At 47.2% G+C, this 23127-nt stretch overlaps 2 protein-coding genes across 4 annotated transcripts in view; one reads left to right on the top strand and one right to left on the bottom strand.

Annotated features, from left to right (window-relative positions):
* LOC119938607 (minichromosome maintenance complex binding protein) overlaps nt 1–8790 on the top strand; it is a 51855-nt gene extending 43065 nt beyond the window's left edge. Inside the window, exons 13-16 of the mRNA XM_038758495.1 lie at nt 4131–4264; nt 5336–5500; nt 5917–6005; nt 8356–8790. Of these exons, the coding sequence (XP_038614423.1) occupies nt 4131–4264; nt 5336–5500; nt 5917–6005; nt 8356–8482 (515 nt within the window). The 3' untranslated portion in view covers nt 8483–8790. The remainder of the gene's footprint in view (nt 1–4130; nt 4265–5335; nt 5501–5916; nt 6006–8355) is intronic.
* Nucleotides 8791–9412: 622 nt separating this feature from the next.
* INPP5F (inositol polyphosphate-5-phosphatase F) overlaps nt 9413–23127 on the bottom strand; it is a 65808-nt gene continuing 52093 nt past the window's right edge. For 2 of the 3 annotated variants that reach the window (XM_038758493.1, XM_038758494.1), the window contains 5 exons: nt 22164–22235; nt 21893–21966; nt 19743–19871; nt 19071–19158; nt 9413–11750 (listed from right to left, as the gene is read on the bottom strand). In XM_038758493.1, coding sequence (XP_038614421.1) covers nt 10622–11750; nt 19071–19158; nt 19743–19871; nt 21893–21966; nt 22164–22235 — 1492 coding nt within the window. In that variant the 3' untranslated portion in view covers nt 9413–10621. The remainder of the gene's footprint in view (nt 11751–19070; nt 19159–19742; nt 19872–21892; nt 21967–22163; nt 22236–23127) is intronic. The other variant, XR_005454469.1, reaches the window with a different exon arrangement.

Below are 23127 nucleotides of genomic sequence, written 5' to 3' on the forward strand. Positions count from 1 at the left end.
TCCACCGAGCTACGCTGCTGTGGCATGGATATTTCCCACATCCTTGGTGGATGTTTGCCAGCTTGTACTTCCCAAGCGCTTAGTACAGTGCTCTGCACACAGTAAGCGCTCAATAAATGCGATTGATTGATTGATGTTTGGCCGGGATCGCTTTTTAAGTAATGTAGATGAGGGAAAAGATGATGACCTAGTTTTCTCAGCGAAGGGAATTTGGAAAATGGAGGCTGAAGAAGTAATAGAGAGCAGAGGTCAGAACTGGAAATGGGATCCGCCAACAGAATAGTCTGTTTCTGGAAAAATGGGATTATGTAGCTTTGTGTCTTCAAAATGGGGTAGGCATACCCAGCCTCCCTGAGAAATTAAAATATTCTTTATAAGAGCTGAGGTCCTAATTTTTTTTTTAATGAAAGTTCATATTCTTGAGTCTGACTCCCCCTGATTTTTTTCAGGAAATTCTGAATTTTAGAGCCCATTTGAAAATATTTGCCTAAGAATAAATAAGTCTCAAGCCAGCTCACCCAGGGATCGGCTAAGGATTTGACTCTCGCAGGTGGCAGGAGGGTGACATATTTCTGAATTTTCTGCCGCAGTTTGCTGAAGTGACTCACAGTCCGACAGTATGGTTGACCTTATTATTCAATCAAACAATGGTATTTATTGAGCGCTTGCTGTGTGCAGAGCACTGTACTAAGCACTTGGGAGAGCACAACATAACAAGAGTTGGTGGCCACGTTCCCTGCCCAGAAAATGCTTACAGATCTTATGAAGATGACTGTTAAAACCTCTCCAGATTTCTTGGGGCCCGGGAATGTAGGATCTCGATTCTGGTCTCCACCGTTCCCGCTGGCGCCCTAGGCCTCGTAAGCTCATTCCGCTAAAATAATAATAATAATGGCATTTATTAAAAATAATCAGAGCCCCGATGTTGTATGACTTCACCTGGGTTTAGGCTGTACTGTAGCCCCTTTGCCGTGTTCGCCGAGAAAATGTCTAATGATCTGCCCTTGCGCCAACAGTTAATACCCTCTCAATAAATCCCTTCCGTGACGATACGGTCATTAACGTTTTTTTTATCATTTAAATGTAGCAAGTTCCACTACCATTTTTATGCCCAGAGGCAAGTAAACTCCAGAGAGGTATTCTGTACTTGCTGTGCTTCTCCTCTTTGTCCCAGGTGAATGAAATGGTGACATTATATTGTATTTTGATAAAAACCACTCTACAGTGAAATTTTTTACCTAAGAAAAAGCACACATTTTAATTGAAAATGCAAACAAACACTTAGCCGTTAACTTAGTTCCCCGAAACATAAAAGTAATACTCTTCGGAGTTGCCGAATGCGTTGCTTAACTAGACTGGTTAATTCTGTTATAGATGTGTCTTTAGAATGATCTGAGGACAAGACCTTTAAGTGTTTTTATAACGGTTTAAGATCTCTGAGAATTTGGAACTTAAATGAGTGTGCTTGGGAGGGTGTTACTACACTGCATTCCCCCTCTCCATCCCCCCTGCCTTACCTCCTTCCCTTCCCCACAGCACCTGTATATATGTTTGTACATATTTATTACTCTATTTTACTTATACATATCTATTCTATTTATTTTATTTTGTTAATATGTTTGGTTTTGTTCCCCGTCTCCCCCTTCTAGACTGTGAGCCCACTGTTGGGTAGGGACCGTCCCTATATGTTGCCAACTTGTACTTCCCAAGTGCTTAGTACAGTGCTCTGCGCACAGTAAGCGCTCAATAAATATGATTGATTGATGTTAGAACAGATAAATTGGTAAAATATGATCAGAAGTGCTTGTCTGCAGGCTGATCCCTCAGTTGGTTCCTTTAGACAGATCCTTGGCGGCGGATTGCAGACCCGGCCGCCCTTCTTGCATAAGGCCTCAGGGTTCTCTGACGGATTTAGCAGACTGATGTCATGGAGATTTATTTGCATCTTGTTCCACCCAAGCACGTGAACCCTAAATGGGAAAGCCAACTCACTCGACGGGGCTTTATCCCCGGATAAGGAATCCCTGGATCCCGAGGGAGGCCCTCCCCTGAGTCCATAGGGAAGGGGGTGAGCAATCAGCATTTGAGCACTTCCTGGTGCGGAGTCCTGTACTGAGCGCTTGGGAAAGGGCAGTACAACAGAGTCGATGGACACGATCCCCGTCTGCAAGGGCGCCCCGCAAGCCTTTCGGCATTCCTGTCCTGGGTTTTCCCCGGATGGCCGCAGGCTGGATCCTGATGGGAGAGGCCTTGGCATTTTGGCAGCACGTCGGGACGACGGCTAAACTACCTGTTCCCTGATGGCTCCCAATTCCCGCTCTGGCCCCAGAACCTCCCCAGGTTCTCCATCATCATCACCATCGATCGTATTTATTGAGCGCTTACTGTGTGCAGAGCACTGTACTAAGCGCTTGGGAAGTACAAATTGGCAACACATAGAGACAGTCCCTACCCAACAGTGGGCTCACAGTCTCCAAGCTGGCGGTGTATCCAAAGATAAACAGGCCTCTGCGCAGGGTTTCAGGTGAAACCCGTTGGCATTTGTTCCTTTATCGCCCTCTGACCAGAGCAGACTGATTTCCCCGAGGGCAGCCCTCGTGCAGCGGGAATGGGAAGCGATTCCCGGTAGATGACCGCACAGGAAGGAGCTCCTCCCGACTGCCTGGATGAAGATCCGGGACGGTTCGTTGGCAGGGTCCAAGGATAGGAGCCACCCTCTCCGGCCTTAGAAAGGCTTGCCCTGGACAGGGGACGGCGAATCTAAAATGATTAAAAAGGTCGCCTCCGACTCTGTTCCTGGCAAAGGGGCCCAGATTTGGGAGCCGGCCACCTCACTCATCCTAATCAATCAATCAATCAATCAATCGTATTTATTGAGCGCTTACTATGTGCAGAGCACTGTACTAAGCGCTTGGGAAGTACAAATTGGCAACACATAGAGACGGTCCCTACCCAACAGTGGGCTCACAGTCTAAAAGGGGGAGACAGAGAACAGAACCAAACATACCAACAAAATAAAATAAATAGGATAGAAATGTGAATAAATAGGATAGAAATCCTAAATGAGTGTTTATGGGGTGGAGCGGGACGGAAATCTTTCTCCTTCCTCCCCCGGCGGGATTGGGGTAAAGAGCGGGAATCAATCAGTAGCGTTTGCGTAGAGAACCGTACTAAGCAGCGTCAGTAGACAGGACACGACATTCCCCCACCACAAAGGAACTTACAATCTAGAGGGGGGCGGGCAGGCACTAAAATGAGTATGGATATCAATCAATCAATCAATCAATCAATCGTATTTATTGAGCGCTTACTATGTGCAGAGCACTGTACTAAGCGCTTGGGAAGTACAAATTGGCAACACATAGAGACAGTCCCTACCCAACAGTGGGCTCACAGTCTAAAAGGGGGAGATAGAGAACAGAACCAAACATACCAACAAAATAAAATAAGTAGGATAGAAATGTACAAGTAAAATAAATAAATAAATAAATATGTACCTAAGTGCTACAGGGGGAGAGAGGAGTGCGCGTTCCCGGGAAGAGAGTGTGGAGCCGCTGAAGTTGCCTTAGTCCGCGGTACAGAGGACTCCCAGAGAGCGGGTCTTCTTCGCACCGAAATATGGTTAGCCCTTGTGCGGGACACGAGCAGCCCGGCCGGCGCGGAAAAGCGCGCACTCCAGGGGAGCTTAAAATCAGCAAATCTTTCTTGGCATTTACTTCAACAGGCATCAGGCCTGGGGACGTCGGACGGGGGCTCGCTTCTCAGCCCCGCAGAAGGTGGCCGTCCCCAAAGGGATCAGCCTCGGCCCCTGATGCTGCTGCCGCGCGTACCCGGCCGGGACGGGGTTCCCTCCAGTCAGACAAACTCCAGGGGAGCCTCTCCGGCCTGTGGGTGGTGGCAGCTGCCGACTATCTTCGGGAAATCCCGGGAAAAGGCAACCAAGAAAAATGCATCAGTTTGCGCCGTCACCTTTGCCCTCTGAAACGCGACGAGGAAGCCGAACGTCACCTTTCGTGACCGGCAGCTAGGCCCCAAACCCAGATGCGGGGAAAGTCTGAATTTGCATCTGTGATGAGCGTCAAATAACCAAGTCTTTCTTTTTTTCTCTTCCCTCCTCCCGCTCCCCTTAGGAGTTCACAATGTGACAGCGCTGGGCAACCTAATAACTTGGCAGAAGGTGGATTATGACTTCAGTTACCACCAGATGGAATTCCCTTGCAATATTAACGTACTTATTATTTCAGAGGGCAGATCGCTGCTACCGGTATGACAAGAACTTTTTTTTTTTTTTAAATTGGGCACCGGGGAAGAATGACAATTGGTATAAATGCACGGCATGCCTGCCCGGTATCTATCAGCGAGAATAGTTATTTTAAGAAAACTGTTGCTGATTTCTGTGTAATCACTTTATATGTGCATCATCTTGGAACCGGGACATTCAAGGAAGCCTAGGAAAAATCAAGTGAATGTCCAGTTGCTGCCCCAAAACGTAGATCAGTACTTAATGTGAGAAGAGAAGCGAAGTTCTCTTGTCCTCGGGTAGGACTGTTGATTTCCTTGAGGTATTTCTAAAGAATTCTTTTGGAATACTTGAAGACAGTTCTTGAATTTACAGTCATCATAACTGTGGTATTTAAGTGCTGACTCTGTGCCGTAACGCTGGGGTAAGAGCCAAGATGATCAGGTTGGACACGGCCCCTCGGTCAAAGAGGGGAGAATTCTATTCATATTACATATTATATATATTTTTATATTTGATTCTAGTTCCATTTTCATTTTAGCCTATCTTTAGCAATTATTGCCTTGATAGATAAAGCTGATTCACTTTTACAACAATAAATGATAAATCCAAGCTTTTGCCTCCATACTGAATAAAGATTTTCGTAGTACCTACCCCTAGCCTTCGCCCGTGGCTCAAGGGAAAAAGCACAGGCTTGGGGGTCAGAGGTCATGGGTTCTAATCCCGACTCCGCCACGTGTATGCTGTGTGACTGTAGACAAGTCACTTAACTTCTCTGTGCCTCAGTTACCTCCTCTGTCAAATGGGGATGAAGACTGAGTCCCACGTGGGACAACCTGATCACCCTGTATCCCCCCCCCCAGCACTTAGAACAGTGCTTCGCACATAGTTAGCGCTTAATGATGCCAACTTGTACTTCCCAAGTGCTTAGTACAGTGCTCTGCACACAGTAAGTGCTCAATAAATATAATGAATGAATGAACATTACCCTCATTATTATTATATCCTGGCACCCATCAGAACAGTCACATACTTTGGGAATTTTTGACAGTTTTGAAACCTGGAAAATCATATGTAAATCCCTCTTTTCTTCAGTCAGACTGCCAAGTTCACTTACAGCCACAGATCATTCCTCCGAACATGGAAGAATACATGAAAAGTCTTCTCACTGCTGTGTTCCCCTCCCTCCTGAATAAATTCCGCATTTACCTGACCCTTGTGAGGTTGCTGGACTACAGCATCTCCGATGAAATAACCAAGGTATGTCAGGGTTGGGTGAGGGTTGTCTTTTTAAAAACTCTGGGAGAGGTACTCTGTTTAATCTGAGCAAGGGCATCGTTTAAATGAAATTGTATCCCTGCGATGGTGATTTCGATAATCCTGGAGTCTCTTTAATAGCATTTAGCAAATGCAGATGACATTTTCTTTTTATTTTGGGAAGCCAAGTGAAACTTAATGTGTGGTACTTTTTAAACTGCTTTGCGAGGAGACTCGGTTAACACTTCCGATGCCAAAACCTCAAATCGTTTCTGCTTAGTTGCGCTTCATATTTCCCAGTTAAAGTGTGCCTAGCCACTTTGAATCCCAAAGTGTGCCTAGCCATCCCTTATTTAACTCCGTGGATCTTACTCTGAAAGGCGTTTCGGTTTCAGAATGCCTTCTGTCTTCCGATTCAGGCTGTTGAAGATGACTTCGTTGAAATGCGCAAGAGTGATCCTCAGAGCATCACGGCGGAGGACCTCCATCAACTGCTTATTGTAGCAAGGTAACTCTTCCTCACCGTCCGTCACCTGCTAAATTATTGCGACCGGCAAGTCCTCGTGTTTCACCGTGGGTCAGCTTTTAAAAAATACAAGATGCTCCGCTCCCCCCTCTTAACACACTCTCCTGAGTTTGTTGGGAAAAAGCCATTCTTCTGCCACGATATGCGATTATACTTTCACTGGAGTGCTACAGCATGATCGACTGATTATTAATGTCATCCCTCGATGATGATAATGGTATGTGTTAAGTGCTTATGGGCCAAGCGCCGTCCTAACTACAGTATTAGGGTGGATAGAAGATCATCAGGTTGGACACCGGCCCCTGACCGCCATGGGGCTCGTGAGTGAGGGGGAACTCGCCCTGACTCCCCGTTTTACAGATGGGGAAAACCAAGGCACAGAGACGTTAAGTGACTTGCCCGAGGTCCTACAGCAGGCAAGGGGCAAAGCCGGAATTAGAACGCAAGTCTCCCGATTCCCCGGCCTGTGCTCTTTTTACTAGGCCGTGCTGTTTCCTTCGGATTTAGGGGAGGTTATTCCAACAGTATACGACCGCCTGGATACCGTGCCCCACCGGGTTGCTAAAAACCACCTGCTTAGACAGTGACGAACAGTGGAGTCAGTGAGTTTTCCTTAACGCAGGGATTATGTTTGTACATTATAGGAGAACTGGCTTTCTTGTCGTCCCTCCGTTCTAAAAATGCCATTTTGCAAATCGTGAGTAAAGCACTGTACAGCACCTGCCCTGGTGAGGTTTCTAATACAAACAGCATAAAGCAGGAAGCTATAACTTCCACCGTGGTAGTTAGGAAGATTAGAGACAACTATCTTCCCTTTTTTTTTGGTTTTTTAATCGTATTTCTAAGTGCTTTCTGTGTGCCCAGGCACCGTTCTAAGCGCTGGAGTGGATATAAGGAGATCAGGTCGGACACAGTCTCTGTCCCGCGCGGGGCTCACAGTCTTGATCCCCATTTTACAGATGAGGTAACTGAGGCACAGAGAAATGAAGTGACTTGCCCAGGGTCATATAGCAGACATGTGGCAGAGCTGGGAGTAGAGATCAAGTCCTTAGGGCTCCCAGGCCTGTGCTGTATTAATAATAATAATAATAATAATAATAATGGCATTTGTTAAGCGCTTACTATGTGCCAAGCACTGTTCTAAGCACGGGGGGGGGAGGGGGGAATACAAGGTGATCAAGTTGTCCCACATGGGGCTCACAGCCTTAATCCCCATTTTACAGATGAGGTAACTGAGGCACAGAGAAATGAAGTGACTTGCCCAGGGTCATATAGCAGACATGTGGCAGAGCTGGGAGTAGAGATCAAGTCCTTAGGGCTCCTAGGCCTGTGCTGTATTAATAATAATAATGGCATTTGTTAAGCACTTACTATGTGCCAAGCACTGTTCTAAGCGCTGGGGCGGGGTATACAAGGTGATCAAGTTGTCCCACATGGGGCTCACAGCCTTAATCCCCATTTTACAGATGAGGTAACTGAGGCACAGAGAAATGAAGTGACTTGCCCAGGGTCATATAGCAGACATGTGGCAGAGCTGGGAGTAGAGATCAAGTCCTTAGGGCTCCTAGGCCTGTGCTGTATTAATAATAATAATAGTAATAATAATAATGGCATTTGTTAAGCGCTTACTATGTGCCAAGCACTGTTCTAAGCGCTGGGGCGGGGTATACAAGGTGATCAAGTTGTCCCACGTGGCGCTCACAGCCTTAATCCCCATTTTACAGATGAGGTAACTGAGGCTCAGAAAAGTTAAGTGACTTGCCCAAGGCCACACAGCAGACGTGCGGCGGAGTCAGGATTCGAACCCATGACCTCTGACTCCAAAGCCCGTGCTCTTTCCACTGAGCCACACTGCTTCTCAATAATTCAGTTGTATTTATTGAGCGCTTACTGTGTGCAGAGCACCATACTAGGCGCTTGGGAAGTACAAGTTGGCAGGTCTCGCTGCTTCTTTGTTTGCAGCTGTTATTTTATTTTGTACCTATCTATTCTATTTATTTTATTTTGTTAGTATGTTTGGTTTTGTTCTCCGTCTCCCCCTTTTAGACTGTGAGCCCACTGTTGGGTAGGGACTGTCTCTAGATGTTGCCAACTTGGACTTCCCAAGCGCTTAGTACAGTGCTCTGCACACAGTAAGCGCTCAATAAATACGATTGATTAGGGCAAGCTACTGCTGTACATTTCTTTAAATCTAATCTCTTCCATCAAGATCAGATTGGCAGGTTGTTTTTTCCCCCCTCGCTAAAGCAGCTTTTTCCAGTGGGCGGAACACCCCTTGCAGATCAACTCTGTTTATACTGAAAATGGCTTCTTTCCCCTCCCGAATCATCAGGTTTCTGTCCTTAAGCGCTGGCCAGACGACATTATCGCGGGAGAGGTGGCTCCGCGCCAAGCAGCTGGAATCTTTACGCAAAACCAGACTTCAGCAGCAGAAGTGTGTCAATGGAAATGAACTTTAAAAACGTCCCTCCTGCTACTTCAGGTGCAAAAAAAATAAAATTAAAAAAAAATTTAGAAAACGTGTTATATGCAGCGAGCTGCAAGGTTCTTGTAAAATTGAAATAGCATTTATACCATACCGTTTTGTAGATAATTTGTATCGAGATAAGTGGGACTTATCCTTGTAATTCAAATCAAGCCCGGAAACCGTTTATATGGTATTCAGTAAGCTCCTTTCGACTTACTGAAGCTTTTAAAGCTTGTTTTGTAATTGCCGGAACCGATAACAATGTGCAAACTATTTGATATTAAAGGTTTAACATACGTATCTTCGTTGTGTTTACTATTTCCTCGTTCACGGGATTCCCAAGTGCCTTCGCCAGTGGTTGCAAAATGACAAATACTAAGTTAACAGCTTTTGACCGTTGTTGCCAACTTGTACTTCCCAAGCGCTTAGTACAGTGCTCTGCACACAGTAAGCGCTCAATAAATACGATTGATTGATTACCGTGAGTGCTTCCTGACCCAACATCAACCTATCTTTAAGAATGTCCTTCCTGCTACTTCAGGTGGAAAAAAAAAAATTAGAAAACGTGTTATATGCGGCGAGCTGCAAGGTTCTTGTAAAATTGAAATCGCATTTATACCATACTGTTTTGTAGATCATTTGTATCGACATAAGTGGTACTTACCCTTGTAATTCAGATCAAGCCTGGAAACCGTTTATATTAAGGATGGCAAAGTGCAGTTTTAAGGAACAGTTTCTGGCTCCGGCTATTTCCCTTGGCACTTATAAAGGGAAGGGAGCGGGAGACGGGGAATCATCGGTGCTGTTACTGAAAGTTTCTGGCTCCGGCTATTTCTCTTGGCACTTATAAAGCAAAGGGAGCGGGAGAAGGAAAATCATCAGCACGATATTGAAACTGAAGTCTCACTAACCCTCGTAAAGCAACTTGTCATTTTTTTTTTTATTAAAATAATTCGCATGTACATACCTGCACAGTAAAATACAATGGTATTTTAGTCACAAGGTTGTATTGGTGCACCTCAAAAGACACGTCACTGTAACAAAACGTTAATAAATAACAGTTGAAAACGCCTATCGGTTTTTAACGGACACAAGCTCGTCTAGATGGTCGTTTCTAAACGGGGAAGCTTGCAAGACGTACTACGGTTATGACGCTCGTCGGGGGTAACCTATCCGGACACACGGTGCACGTACTAAACATCGACGTACTGTTCTACGCGGCGGGGGCTACAGCTTCAGACTAGTTTCAGCGACATCTTAACTTTAGACCACCTCTCTCTCAGAGGCGGCAGCCTGGCTTACGCTGTCAGGGAAAATTCCAGCGTGGGGAAACGACTGAAGTGAGAGACTTGATTTCTCACACTGGAATCAGCGATAGCCGGCAGACACACGTTCCCGCTACGAAGGGATTACGGGGTGGGTTTATAAAGGATCTGGCAAGTGCCCTGTTTTTCAGTTTTATTGCCTCAGATGGAGCAGGGTGTCAAGGGGAAGTCAGGTTAAAAGGCAAACGTCGGCCCCTAGCTGGGTCTGCTACATGGTATTTCGGGGGTGACCGGGCCCTTATTTCAAAGGGAAAAGCACGTTCAACTCCAGTGTCTCCAAGTGGCTTATTACCGAACGCTCAGATTCAGCTCAATAAAAAACGTCTACGTTCCCGGCAGCCGTACGGACTAACTTGCGTGGGCACGGTCACGCGGCTCGGACGACGGCTCGTTAACCCAAGGACAGCTGAATTACAGAAAGTAACGCCGAACGTGACCTCACTTAGATCCTCTGCTCTACCAGTACCGACTTAAAAGGTAGACGCGTCCGTGCCCGACCTCTTAACGATAAACCCCCGTGTAGTGAAAATCATCCGATTCCAGAATTGACTGTTTTAAAGGGAACAGCCTACTGGTTCGACTCAGTGTATACGCTACCTGTTCGGGCCTCTCTCCCCCGGACGGTGCGCCGTCGCCTGAAATCTGCCGGGACGCCGAGCGGATTTCTCCGCAGACATCAGAGTCTCAGGTTCCCAAATTCAAGAGGCGGCGGCGGGGCCTCTAACGTGCAGTTCTCTCCACCGGGAATCCTCGCAAGCCCCAGTCGGGGATAGGCGCGCGGGTGGCGGGGAGGGGTGGAAGGGGGACTAAATCTGAATTATTCGTGTTTGGCACTGGGTAAGCATGTCTTTCAGTTCACCCCGTTGGGCCTCGTGACCCAGCTCGGGTTCCGCTGGGCTCTTCTGGACCTTGGCCACCGCGAAGTTTATCCCTTGGGTCAGTCCCGCCTGGGTGATGTTCGCCACTTGAGCCATGGAGCTCCGGATCTTTGCGAAGGGGGAGACGGCCCTGCTCCCGTTGGGCTCCGCGGGAGAAGGGGTTGGGGGGAGCGCCGCCTCGCCTTCCAGCGCGCCCGGCGTCTTCGGCGCCGGGAGCGAGAGCGGCGCGTCCGCGGACAGGAGCCGCGGGCCGAGCGCTGAGAACGGCACGTCCAGTTGGGACGGTCGGGAAGGGGTCTCGGGCGCCGTCGTTTCCGGCCGCGCGTTTGCCTCGGAGAGAAGGCCGGTGCCGCGCTCCGCCTCCTGAGCCGGGAGCAGGCGGCTCTTCTCTGCTTCCGGAGAGCGAGCCATCTGACTCCGGGCATCTTGTACAAACCTGTGGCAGTAAGCGTCGACGGGCTTGGCGAAGTTAACGGGCAGGCTGGCGGCCGAAGGGGTCTTCTTCACGGGAGATCGGGGTTCGCCGCCGTGGGAGGCGGGGACCTCGGCGGGAACGCGTACGCTGACGTCGGTGCTGCTTATAGACTGGGATCGGCCGCCCAGCCGAGGGGCCGAAGCGATGATGCCACAGCTGGGCAGGACGTAGTCCGCGTGCCCCACGTTCTCCAGGGAACCGGCCAGTTGCTTGTCCTCGTCGGACTTGGAATTCACGAGGAAGTCGTCGGAATGGTAGGACTCGTTGTCCGAAGACAGCTCCCCGTCCGATTCCGCCTGGCCTTTATTATCCACCACTCCCGCGCTTTCCAGGGTTTCCAGGCTGCTGTCCGATTTCCAAAGGTTCACTTTGAGGTTCGGTTTCAAGAAGTTCACTTTCATCTCCGGTTTGGCAAAGGTCCCAAGCTTCCGCAGGTTGCCGATGTTGACGTTGGATTTCGTCTGCTTGACTTTCTGGTTCAGAGACGAGAATTTGCTCAGCAAAAAACTCTTGCCCTGAGCCAAGGACCCTCGGTTCCGAGATCTGATGCCAATGATGTCCTCGTGAGGTTTACTGCTCCTCCTGGAAAGGGGAAGACAAGATAGCGTTCCGCCGAAATCGTTCATTTCGCTCCCAAATCTGGAAGTTTTCACAGTGCTCCCCAGATGTTAGCACTACCATCCGTTCAATACCTACTTTATTCAGAGCACTGTACTTTCTTGTTAAAAAAATCCTGTGATCACACTCTCCCCGCTTCAGTCTACGTTCCGTATTGCTAAACAGATCCTATTCCGCGAGCGGCGCTTGTGTTCATCATCATCATCATCAATCGTATTTATTGAGCGCTTACTATGTGCAGAGCACTGTACTAAGTGCTTGGGAAGTACAAATTGGCAACATATAGAGACAGTCCCTACCCAACAGTGGGCTCACAGTCTAAAAGGGGGAGACAGAGAACAAAGCCAAACATACTAACAAAATAAAATAAATAGAATAGATATGTACAAGTAAAATAGAGTAATAAATCTGTACAAACATATATACATATATACAGGTGCTGTGGGGAAGGGAAGGAGGTAAGATGGGGGGATGGAGAGGGGGACGAGGGGGAGAAGAAGGAAGGGGCTCAGTCTGGGAAGGCCTCCTGGAGGAGGTGAGCTCTCAGTAGGGCCTTGAAGGGAGAAAGAGAGTTCTTCTCTCTCTTCCTCTGAAACCTGTGAAGGCTCCCCGTCTCTGCATCAACCAGAAACCTCTTCTCTTTGGCTTCAGAGGCCTTCACCGGGGTTCTCCATTTTAGATATCTGTTCCCGCTATCCATGATTTTCCAGCTTCTAGTCTTCCCAGGCTCACCTCGACATCGCTTTCAAACCCTCTCAAGGATGCCTCCCCGCAACAGTATCCCACCAGACCGCCCCTCATCCCCCCCACCTTCAAAGCCCCCCACCCTGCCGAAGCCCTCGCCAGACGGATGCACGAGACTCCTCGCTTAGCACTCATTTTTATGTGTATTTTTAAATATTTATAGACTCAGGCTCTTTCATCCCGCTCTTCATTTGACCTTTTCTTTTTGAAGAGCTCACGTGGTGCCTGTCACTGTCGAAAGAGACTAGGTTGGACCCAATCCACGTCCCCCCATGGGGCTCACGGTCGTAATCCCCATTTTACAGATGAGGTACCTGAGGCACAGAGGAAGTGAAGTGACTTGCCCAAGGTCATCCGGCGGACAGGCGGCATAGCCAGAATCGTCCTGACTCCAGGCCCGTGGTCCATCCCCCTAGACCACGCTGCTTCTCTGTGCAGGGAGTTTAATTATAAATGATTACATTTCACTATATTCATTACAAGAAGCAGCGTGACCCAGTGGAACCAACATAGGCTCTTCCTTCATCCTCCAAAGCTTGTAGGCCATTTTTGTCCGTCTCCCCGGTTAAATTGAAATCGAGAGCAGGGAACACAGGTCTTGTTACTATCGTACTGTCCCGCCTGCTTAGTAATAATAAAATGTGTCTGTTACATTGTTGTGTTGTACTCTCCCAAGCACTTAGTAATGTCCTGCACACAGTAAACACTCAAATACTACTGATTGATTATTATTTCCCCAATCCCTAATAATAATAATAATAATGTTGGTATTTGGTAAGCACTTACTATGTGTCAAGCACTGGAGTAGATACACGGTAATCAGGTTGTCCCACATAGGGCTCACAGTCTTCATCATTCAGAGAAGCAGCGTGGCTCAGTGGAAAGAGCCCGGGCTTTGGAGTCAGAAGTCATGGGTTCAAATCCCAGCTCCGCCACTTGTCGGCTGCGTGACTCGGGGCAAGTCACTTCACTTCTCTGTGCCTCGGTTACCTCATCTGGAAAATGGGGATCAAGACTGTGAGCCCCCCGTGGGACAACCTGATCACCTGGTAACCTCCCCACCGCTTAGAACAGTGCTTTGCCTAGTAAGCTCTTAATAAATGCCATCATCATTATTATTATTATACAAGGTGATCAAGTTGTCCCACGTGGGGCTCACAGCCTTAATCCCCATTTTACAGATGAGGTAACTGAGGCCCAGAGAAGTGAAGTGACTTGCCCAAGGTCACACAGCTGACAAACAGCAGAGCCGGGATCAGAACCCATGACCTCTGACTCCCAAGCCCGTGCTCTTTCCACTAAGCCATGATGATAATTGTACTTGTTAAGCACTTACTATGTACCAAGCACTCTGTACTAAGCACTGGAATAAATGCAAAGTAGGTTAGTCACAGTCCCTGACCCACACGGGGTTCACAGTCTAAGTAGGAGGGAGAACAGCTATTAAATCCCCATTTTGCAGATGAGGGAACTGAGGCAGAGAGAAGTTAAATGACTTGCCCAAAGTCACACAGCAGATAGGTGACAGCCAGAATGAGAAGACAGGCCCTCTGACTCTCAGGCTGCTGCTGGTAAAGTAATGAATGTGATCATTCATGATTAAATTCCCCGCACAATGCTCGTGAACGATCAATAGGTTAAGGAGCAGCTAAGAACGCTTTTTTCGGTTTACTTCCCACCAAGTATATTTCACTGAGTGCAAAATTCCGGTTTCCTGACCCCGCTGACAGCGGGGCCAGCGCACTTGGGAAAGATGCCCTGACAGCTTTAGGCGGAAACAGCTTTAAACACAAACACGGCCCTTCCGGGATTTTCCTGGGGCAAAGTCCTCTGAAATTCCCGAGTAATCCGGTCAGCCAAGTCTCTCCCGAAGGGCAGAAACGGGGACGGGGGGGAGGCGGGAAAGCGAGCTCAATCCCCTGTAAAGGCGCTGCTCCTTCTCTTCACAGGTAACGCTGAAGCGGAGGGGTCCCTTCCCCACAGCACCTGTATATATGTATATATGGTTGTACATATTTATTACTCTATTTATTTATTTATTTTACTTGTACATTTCTATCCTATTTATTTTATTTTGTTGGTATGTTTGGTTCTGTTCTCCGTCTCCCCCTTTTAGACTGTGAGCCCACTGCTGGGTAGGGACTGTCTCTATGTGTTGCCAATTTGTACTTCCCAAGTGCTTAGTACAGTGCTCGGCACATAGTAAGCGCTCAATAAATACGACTGATTGACTGATTGATCGATTGATCGCAGCAACAACCCCACGGGAGCTGGTGATTCGGAAGGGTTCGAAGACGAGCGAGAGGAGATCCGCTTACTGCGGTGGGTGGCCCGAAGGGTTAGGGCCTGAAGCCCTAACCAATTTGTACTTCCCAAGCGCTTAGTACAGTGCTCTGCACATAGTAAGCGCTCAATAAATACGATTGATTGATTGATTGATTGATTGAAGCTGGAAGACGGCTGACTGGAACGGGAATCCCAGAGATGCCTCTCCCTTTCCCTACCGTCTTTCCTCCCCGCTACTCCATCACCTCCCTCCCTCTGAACCCCTACTGACTCCGGCTTATTTCCCAACCCCTTAAAAGGGACCTTGGAGGTAGCAAGGTTCGAGGTCTTCATCATCATCATCATCAATCGTATTTATTGAGCGCTTGGATGGGCGAGCGATAGTGGCCCGAAGCCCAGCTCCCCTTCCCACGGCAGTGGGGCTGAGCAGGAGGAGGGGTGGGCATGGCCGCGAGACCCCCCTCCACAAGGCCACAAGCTCCATGCTTGTGCCGTGGGCGAAGCGGATGCCGAGACGGTGGGCAGGGCCAACCAGCAAACTGCCCACGGGGAGAGCAGTGTGGCCTAATGGACAGAGCACGGGCCTGGGAATCAGAGGACCTGTGTTCTAACCCCGGCCCTGCCACGTACCTGCTGGGCGACCTTGGGCAAGTCACTTTCATTTCACTCCCTCCGGCCTAACCTGTATCTACCCCAGCGCTTACCACAGTGCTTGACTCACTGTAAGCACTTAACAAATACCATAAAAAAATACCACTGGCTGCTTGATTGATTTCAGTATTCGAACCGGCTACAGTATGTCTGGTTTTCTACAGCCCGTATTGTACTGATGTTTTCCAAAGAGGAGAGGGAGCTGCAGATCATTTCCCTGTGCCTGTTTCCTTATCCGCAAAAAAGGGGAACCAATACCTGTACTCTCCCCTACTTAAACCGTGAGCCCCATATGGGACCTGATTATCTTGCATCTGCCCCAGTGTTCAGTAGAGCACTTGGCCTATGGTAAGCACTTAACAAATACCACAATTACCATTACTGTTATTGTTGCTTTCCATTCCAGGTCCACTTCAATGCAAACACATTCACTGGTATGGACCTGAAGGAATCTGGTACGTATATGACTCGACTGGGAAAGATTCTCAGAGAGACTTTCCATGACTATGTTAGAGAGCCCCCAGAATAGTTTGTCTGTACAACGTCTGTTACTGTGGGGGACCACAACTTCAAAATCACTCACATTGTTTAGAAGCCTCAGACCCGCAGTTCTTACGTAAATACTCATCTAACCTATTTGCCGATCTAACTGCACCCTGAACTCAGCTATCTTGCCCTCTATCTCTCCATCTCAACTATCTAGCAACTGACCTCTGGCCCCGTCTTATCTAACAATTACTCTCCCCACCTTCAACGTCTTACTGAAGGCACATCACTTCTCCTGAGCCCTCATTTCCTCTTTTCCCTTCTGACTTGCTCCCTTTATTCACCCTCCCCACCCGCAGCCCCGCGGCACTAATGTACATATCCATAATTTATTTATACTAATGCCTGCCTCCCCCTCTATACTATAAGCTCATTGTGGGCAGGGAATGGGTCTGTTACATTGTTACTCTCCCAAGAGCTTAGTACAGCATCCTGCACCCAGTAAGCACTCAGATACTACTGATTGATTATTATTTCCCCAATCCCCTAATATACCTTAATGTCTTAGGAGGCCCTAAGCATTTATGGGCAGGGATTACATCTATCAATTCTGTTGTATCGTAGTCTCCCAAACGTTCAGTAAGCACTCAATTGGCAGTGTGACCTCGTGCATCCACGAGCCTGGGAGCCAGAGGCCCTGGGTTCTAATCCCAGCTCCATCACTTGTCTGCTCTGAGACTTTGAGCAGGTTACACCTTCTCTGTGCCTCAGTTTCTTTGGCTGCCTAATGGGGACTCCAAACGTGTTCGCCCTCCTACTTAACTGCGATGGGACGGGGACTGCATCCGGCCTAGCCTGTACCTACCCCAGCGCTTACAACAGTGCTTGACTCACTGTAAGCACTTAACAAACACCATAAAAAATACCACTGATTGCTTGATTGATTTTAGTATTAGAACCGGCTACAGTATGCCTGGTTTTCTACGGCCTGTATTGTACTGACGTTTTCCAAAGGAGAGAGGAAGCTGCAGGTCAAATGTATAAAAGTCCATTACAATGGGGAAAGATTTTGCACTCCCTCTCTGTGTCTGTGGAATGCCCTACGGCCGGGTTGGAGGAAGGGAATTCCCAGGATGGGTCGCTGACTACAAGCTCGTGGATTACCTGGCGCCTTTCCAAAGGGGTCCTACCCTGTGACTGGCAAACAGTGTCTTCCCTTATAGGGCCCTAAGGGAGGAACTCAAGAGGCCCGATTGGGGAAAGCCAAAGTGGCCCAGGCAGAGAGGGGGACACCGGTGACGGTCACCTACCTCGCCAAGATGGAGACCGAGCAGGGGGCCAACTGTGTGCGTGAGAGCGAAGATGGGGCAGGGCTTTGAGGGGCTTGGGGGATGAAGAAGAGGGAAACCAAGAGAAGGGAAGGAGAGAGGAAAGAGGGGAGCAGTAAGAGGCACAAAGAGCGGAGGGCCTCCTTGCCTCAGATACTTGCATGGGTTCTAGTACTGAACCAGGAAAAAGCTGAATCCAAACCCTGACGAATGGTAGTGTGTCACCCAGGGGTAGCTCTTTCCAGCAATGCTGCGAAATAGCCCAGCAGCTCCAAACCAAAACGGTGCCAACACAACTAAACAGAACATCACTACCACCTTCCACATAAATCAAGATCTAAATCAATCAATCGTGTTTATTGAGCGCTTACTGTGTGCAGAGCACTGTACTAAAGTACAAGTTGGCAACACATAGAGACGGTCCCTACCCAACGGTGGGCTCACAGTCTAGAAGGGGGGAGAAGGAAGTGGGGAGAGGCGGATTAAAAATGATTAACAATTAACTTTTTTCTATTGACCGACCTAATCGAGGGTTTTAACTGTCTACAAGAAAAAGAAAACTGGTCCTTCCAGTTTCATCAAAACAATTCAGAACCACTTATCCCAAAATGCGAGCTCTCTGTAAATAGACACTGTGCCGTCTGCCCAGAATCCTCCGCAAGAGGCCCGCAGACAAGACTGGAGACGACGATTCCCGATCTGATTTAATCCCAAGCAGGCCTTGGGTCACTGAGACTGAAGACGTCGATCTCTCAAAACTCTGGGAGTTTTGTAATGGCAACATTACAGTGACGGCAGAGACCCTGAATTGTTGCCTCTAGGAATACGCAGAACATTTCTCGGGGCCAGGAGCTAAGGAGCGCCAAGGAGGGCAAGTGCTTTTAGAAGGTGAGAAGGGATAGGGCCGGAGACAATCAATCGAACGTATTGAGCACTTACCTGGTGTGGAGAACCGTACTATGCGCTTGAGACAATAGGACACAGTTGGTAGGCATGTTCCCCGCCCACAGCAAGCTTACAGTCTACAGCGGACTGTAGATGGGAAGGGTAGATTTGGAAAACAGGTGTGGGAGATATTTAGAGAGAAGGCGGAGAAGGAAAAGGGGATGGGAGAAGAGAGGAAGGCGGGGGAGAGGCTTTGGAGAGTTCCCGCCTTAAGGCCTCGATTTTGTCATCAAAGTAGTTGGAAAGGTCAAAGATGATGTGAGGAGGCAGGGAGAGGATACTGGGGGCTTCAGGAAGGAGTTAAAAAAGTCTGGATTCACTAGTGGGACTAAAGGAGTTTGTAGATTATAAGTTTCTTGTGAGCAGGGACCGTGTCTACTAACTCTGCTGTATAGTACTTTCCCAAGCAAGCACTTAGTACAGTGCTCTGCACACAGTAAGCTCTCGACAAATATGACTGAATGAAAGTCAGCGCTCAACAAATACCACTGACTGCCTGACTGAGGTAGTGACGGTTGCTGAGTGGAAGAAAGTGAAGAGTGGAAGTTACAGCAATTATTCAGGATGGATGTGAAATGGCTGAAGGCCAGCCTGGTGCTTGGACTTCTGCCCACGGTGCTCCACAAAATGAGCACCCACGAGGATACTGAAGTCCCCGAGGTGCAGTGATGGGGAGGAAAAGAAGGAGGGGAGTGTACTAGAATCACTCAGAAAAGCAGAGACGGGGTCAGTTGGGAACAGTAGATGATGGATGCCCTCTTGTCGCTATTCAAAATGATGAGCATCACCAGTGGCAATTCCAAGTCTTCATGCAAGGAAAACAACCTGAAAAATATTCACTCACCTCTCGAGCTTTTTCTCGATAATAGGTACATCTAAGCCCATGGCTTGTTTGGTGATCTGCAGCATCTCTGCAATGCACTGAAGGGTGTCTGAAATCCAATGAATAAGCCTGTCAAATCTTCTAAAGCTCAGAAGAATCGCCACTTTCTAACTAATTTAATCTGAAATGTGATTTGTCTGTCCCATAATTAAACTGCCCCTGGTTGCTTATAACCTGCCCCAACACCCCCTGCCCACAATTTATCTTAAAGGTTATCAAAGTAATTTTTGAACAAGAGGTCAAAAAACATATTAAATATCACAGGATAGACTGATCCTCAGCGTGACAAACACTATTTATTATTACTCTGATTATTATTATTTACACGAAGGGAATGCAATCAAACAATTTTCTAAAATCCAATAAACCCACGGGTTTCTATCATAGTTCACTGCCTTAAACCATATTTTCAGCTCCCGAGCCCTTATTTAAAATTCTACTTCCCTAATATCAATCGCAACATCTGATGTGTCTTTCCCTGTTGCAGAAAGGAAGATTCCAAAATAAGGAATTCTTCTACCGGATCAATCAGATTTCAGGTCCCACTCAGAATTTTACGCAAACTATAGTGAATTTTAAAAACATTTACTATAGATTCATTCCTAGAATGCCTAATTTTCACTTCCTCGTTACCTTTTCCATCCTCTTCTGGGTTGCGCATTACTGCTCTGAGCGTGTGAAAATACCCACTTGTTTCTTTATTCTTGTAATGGAGTCGCATGCAGGAGAATTTAGGTTTTCCAAAAAGAGTGGGCTCAGGACCTAAAATAACCCAAATGAATGCCATTAAACACTAATAAGGAAGAAAAAATGTGGGCTGTGTTGTTTTCAGGAAGCCAAATTCACACATTAGACGGGGTCGTTTTAGGCCACTCTTCTTTCTCAGACTAAATCTAACTTCACCATTCCAAAAACACACGCTTGATCTGTCACAGCTCAAAAAATAAGCCCAAATAAAGTGAAGCATATCTAACAATACAAAATAATGTTTTTTCCCACCCTGTCTTCTCCGACATGTTTCAAAAACAGTACTCTGAATGACTATGGAGCAAAAAAAAATGACAACTCGTGGATGGACAGAGGGCAAACTGAAATAGAACATTTCCTGGGCCAGTTGTAGACAAATCTGAATTGGGTTTTACGGTAGATATGGGTCTCTTTTTTCTACCTCGAAAAGATCTTCTCAGTTATAGACCTTAGTGTTTGTTAAGAGGGGACAAGGAGGGGATGAGAAACAGGGGCAGGGGGCAAGGGAAACAAGAAAGGCCAAAGAGGGAGAGGAGGAAAAAAGGCGGCAGCAGCACCAGTGCTTTCAGTGGTTCCAGTTGAACTGGCTGTTGCTAGGCGAGCTCAAGACGACTGCTTTTTTTGCCCCCCACCGTTCTCTGTGCCTCAGTGACCTCATCTGGAAAATGGGGATGAAGACTGGGAGCCGCCCTGTGGGACAACCTTGTGACCTCCCCAGTGCTTTGCACGGGGTAGGCGCTTAACAGATACCATTATTATTATTATTATTATCACCTTGTAACCTCCCCAGCACTTAGAACAGTGCTTTGCACATAGTAAGGGCTTAACAAATACCATTATTATTATCACCTCGTAACCTCCCCAGCACTTAGAACAGTGCTTTGCACATAGTAAGCACTTAACAAACACCATTATTATCACCTTGTAACCTCCCCAGCACTTAGAACAGTGCTTTGCACATAGTAAGCGCTTAACAAATACCATTATTATTATTATCACCTTGTAACCTCCCCAGTGCTTGGTACAGTGCTTTGCACAGAGTAAGTGCTTAACAAATACCATTATTATTACCTTGTAACCTCCCCAGCGCTTAAAACAGTGCTTTGCACATAGTAAGCACTTAACAAATACCATTATTATTATTATTATCACCTTGTAACCTCCCCAGCACTTAGAACAGTGCTTTGCACATAGTAAGCGCTTAACAAATACCATTATTATTATTATTATTATCATCACCCTGTAACCTCCCCAGAACTTAGAACAGTGCTTTGCACATAGTAAGCGCTTAACAAATACCATTATTATTATTATCACCTTGTAACCTCCCCAGCACTTAGAACAGTGCTTTGCACATAGTAGGCGCTTAACCAATACCATTATTATTATTATTATTATGACCTTGTAACCTCCCCAGCGCTTGGAACAGTGCTTTGCACAGAGTAAGTGCTTAACAAATACCATTATTATTACCTTGTACCCTCCCCAGCGCTTAAAACAGTGCTTTGCACATAGCAAGTGCTTAACAAATACCATTATTATTATTATTATTATGACAGGTGGGAGCTCGGAGCTGGGCCCGCGGGATTTGGGCGGATCCCACGTCGTCAGCAGCGGGGCGGCCGAGGCAGCCTTAGGCTCGCAGGGTTCATCTTGTCGGGCAGCCGCTGTCTTGCAAACCAGGTATGCAGAGGCCGGGACTCGAGAGGCTGAAATGACCACTGACCTCTTGTCCCAAGTCCTCCCCAAGTCTCAGGCAGCCAATCGATCAGTACATTGCATTTATTGAGCACTTACTGGGTGCAGAGCACTGTTTGAACCACTTAGGCGAGTACAATAGAACCCAGTTCCCCGCATTATGGTCTAGAGTTATAATGTTCCGTTTTATACTTCAGACTGTTCACATCACGAATCGGATGTGAAGAACCTAGAGCTGGTGCCGAACAGCTCTTTAAATTCCCCGACACCTGGTCACCTTAGAGGAAGTCAATCTGTTTCAGCAACGCAAACAAGACGTTCTTTCGGAAGATTTTTACCTATTTCTATTTTCTCCAAATCTTCTAGGCTCAGCCTTTGATACTGATTGACCTTGTCCACTTCATCATCGTAACTAGAAGGGGGTGAAAAGGTGAAGATTAAAATGTGGGGGGGGGGGGAATACATTTGGTGCTTATTCAGGGTTTTATGAGACCGGGAAGTACCAAACAGTTAAAAAATACTTTGCATGCTAAGGCTCGCATGTTCTAGACAACAACGTGCCCGGGTAAAACAATACCGTAACGGTTTGGAAACCGATCGACAACTTACTAGGCCACGTAGTATGCAGAGTTAGAAAGCAGTAGCAGCACATCCACGTCTTTGTGAGTGGCATCAGTGAGGCTAAACAAACATGACATACATTATTAGAAAAAAGAAGTTCCACCGGTCACCGTCTACGCTTCCAGCAAAATTACGCAACCAGACCAAATCTGGCAAAAACGAGGCTTCAGCAAAAAACGATGAAAAAAATCTGATAAAAATGCAACACCCAACTACAACTGTAGAATCCCTCAGAACTCTCACACTCTACTTTTGGTTGAGTTTTAAATTCTTCGCCTCCTAACCTCAAATGTCCACCCACAATGTCCAATTGCAATTATTTTCCAAGCAATGGCAAAGTCTGTTTAGGGTTCTGGTCAACAGGGGTTTAGAAACTTATACCAACTCTTACATACGGCAATTTTGATGCAAGGTTCTTCTACTAGAGGCACAGCGAGAACACACGTAGGACGACAAAAGGTCAATGGTTCAAATTTCATATCGAGAAAGGTCAGCAGCCGGAGAACAGCAAGTAAAATACAGATTTTCCTTGCCAACTGCGGGGATTCGGGTCCTTAAAGAATCTTTTTGACAAAACTGGTGAGCCCAGAGATTTCTGGAATCAAGGGGATTAGGCCTCCAGCCTGCTTCCTTCCTCACATAGAAAAGTTCAAGATAGCATGGAGGAGGGTAGGCGTTCTAAGGTTGCTATAAGCTCTTCAAGTTGCAAGGAAAATCACTTACACTAACTGTTTACAGTTTGCTGTTACCACAGGGCTGTTACTCACTTGGATCACATTTTCGGTCTCCATTACTGCATCCATTAGTATCACACAGGAACTAAACGGTAACTGTTTAAAGTTTACTGCTACTATAAGCTTAATGTAACAGTTAGTTCTCCGTGCAATGTTAATGAAACCACTGATGCAGGAACAGTGCGGAGAAAGGCAAGCCAATCTTGTGCCGAAGGGAG

Source organism: Tachyglossus aculeatus, chromosome 16, assembly GCF_015852505.1.
Source record: "Tachyglossus aculeatus isolate mTacAcu1 chromosome 16, mTacAcu1.pri, whole genome shotgun sequence".
NCBI lineage: Eukaryota > Metazoa > Chordata > Mammalia > Monotremata > Tachyglossidae > Tachyglossus > Tachyglossus aculeatus.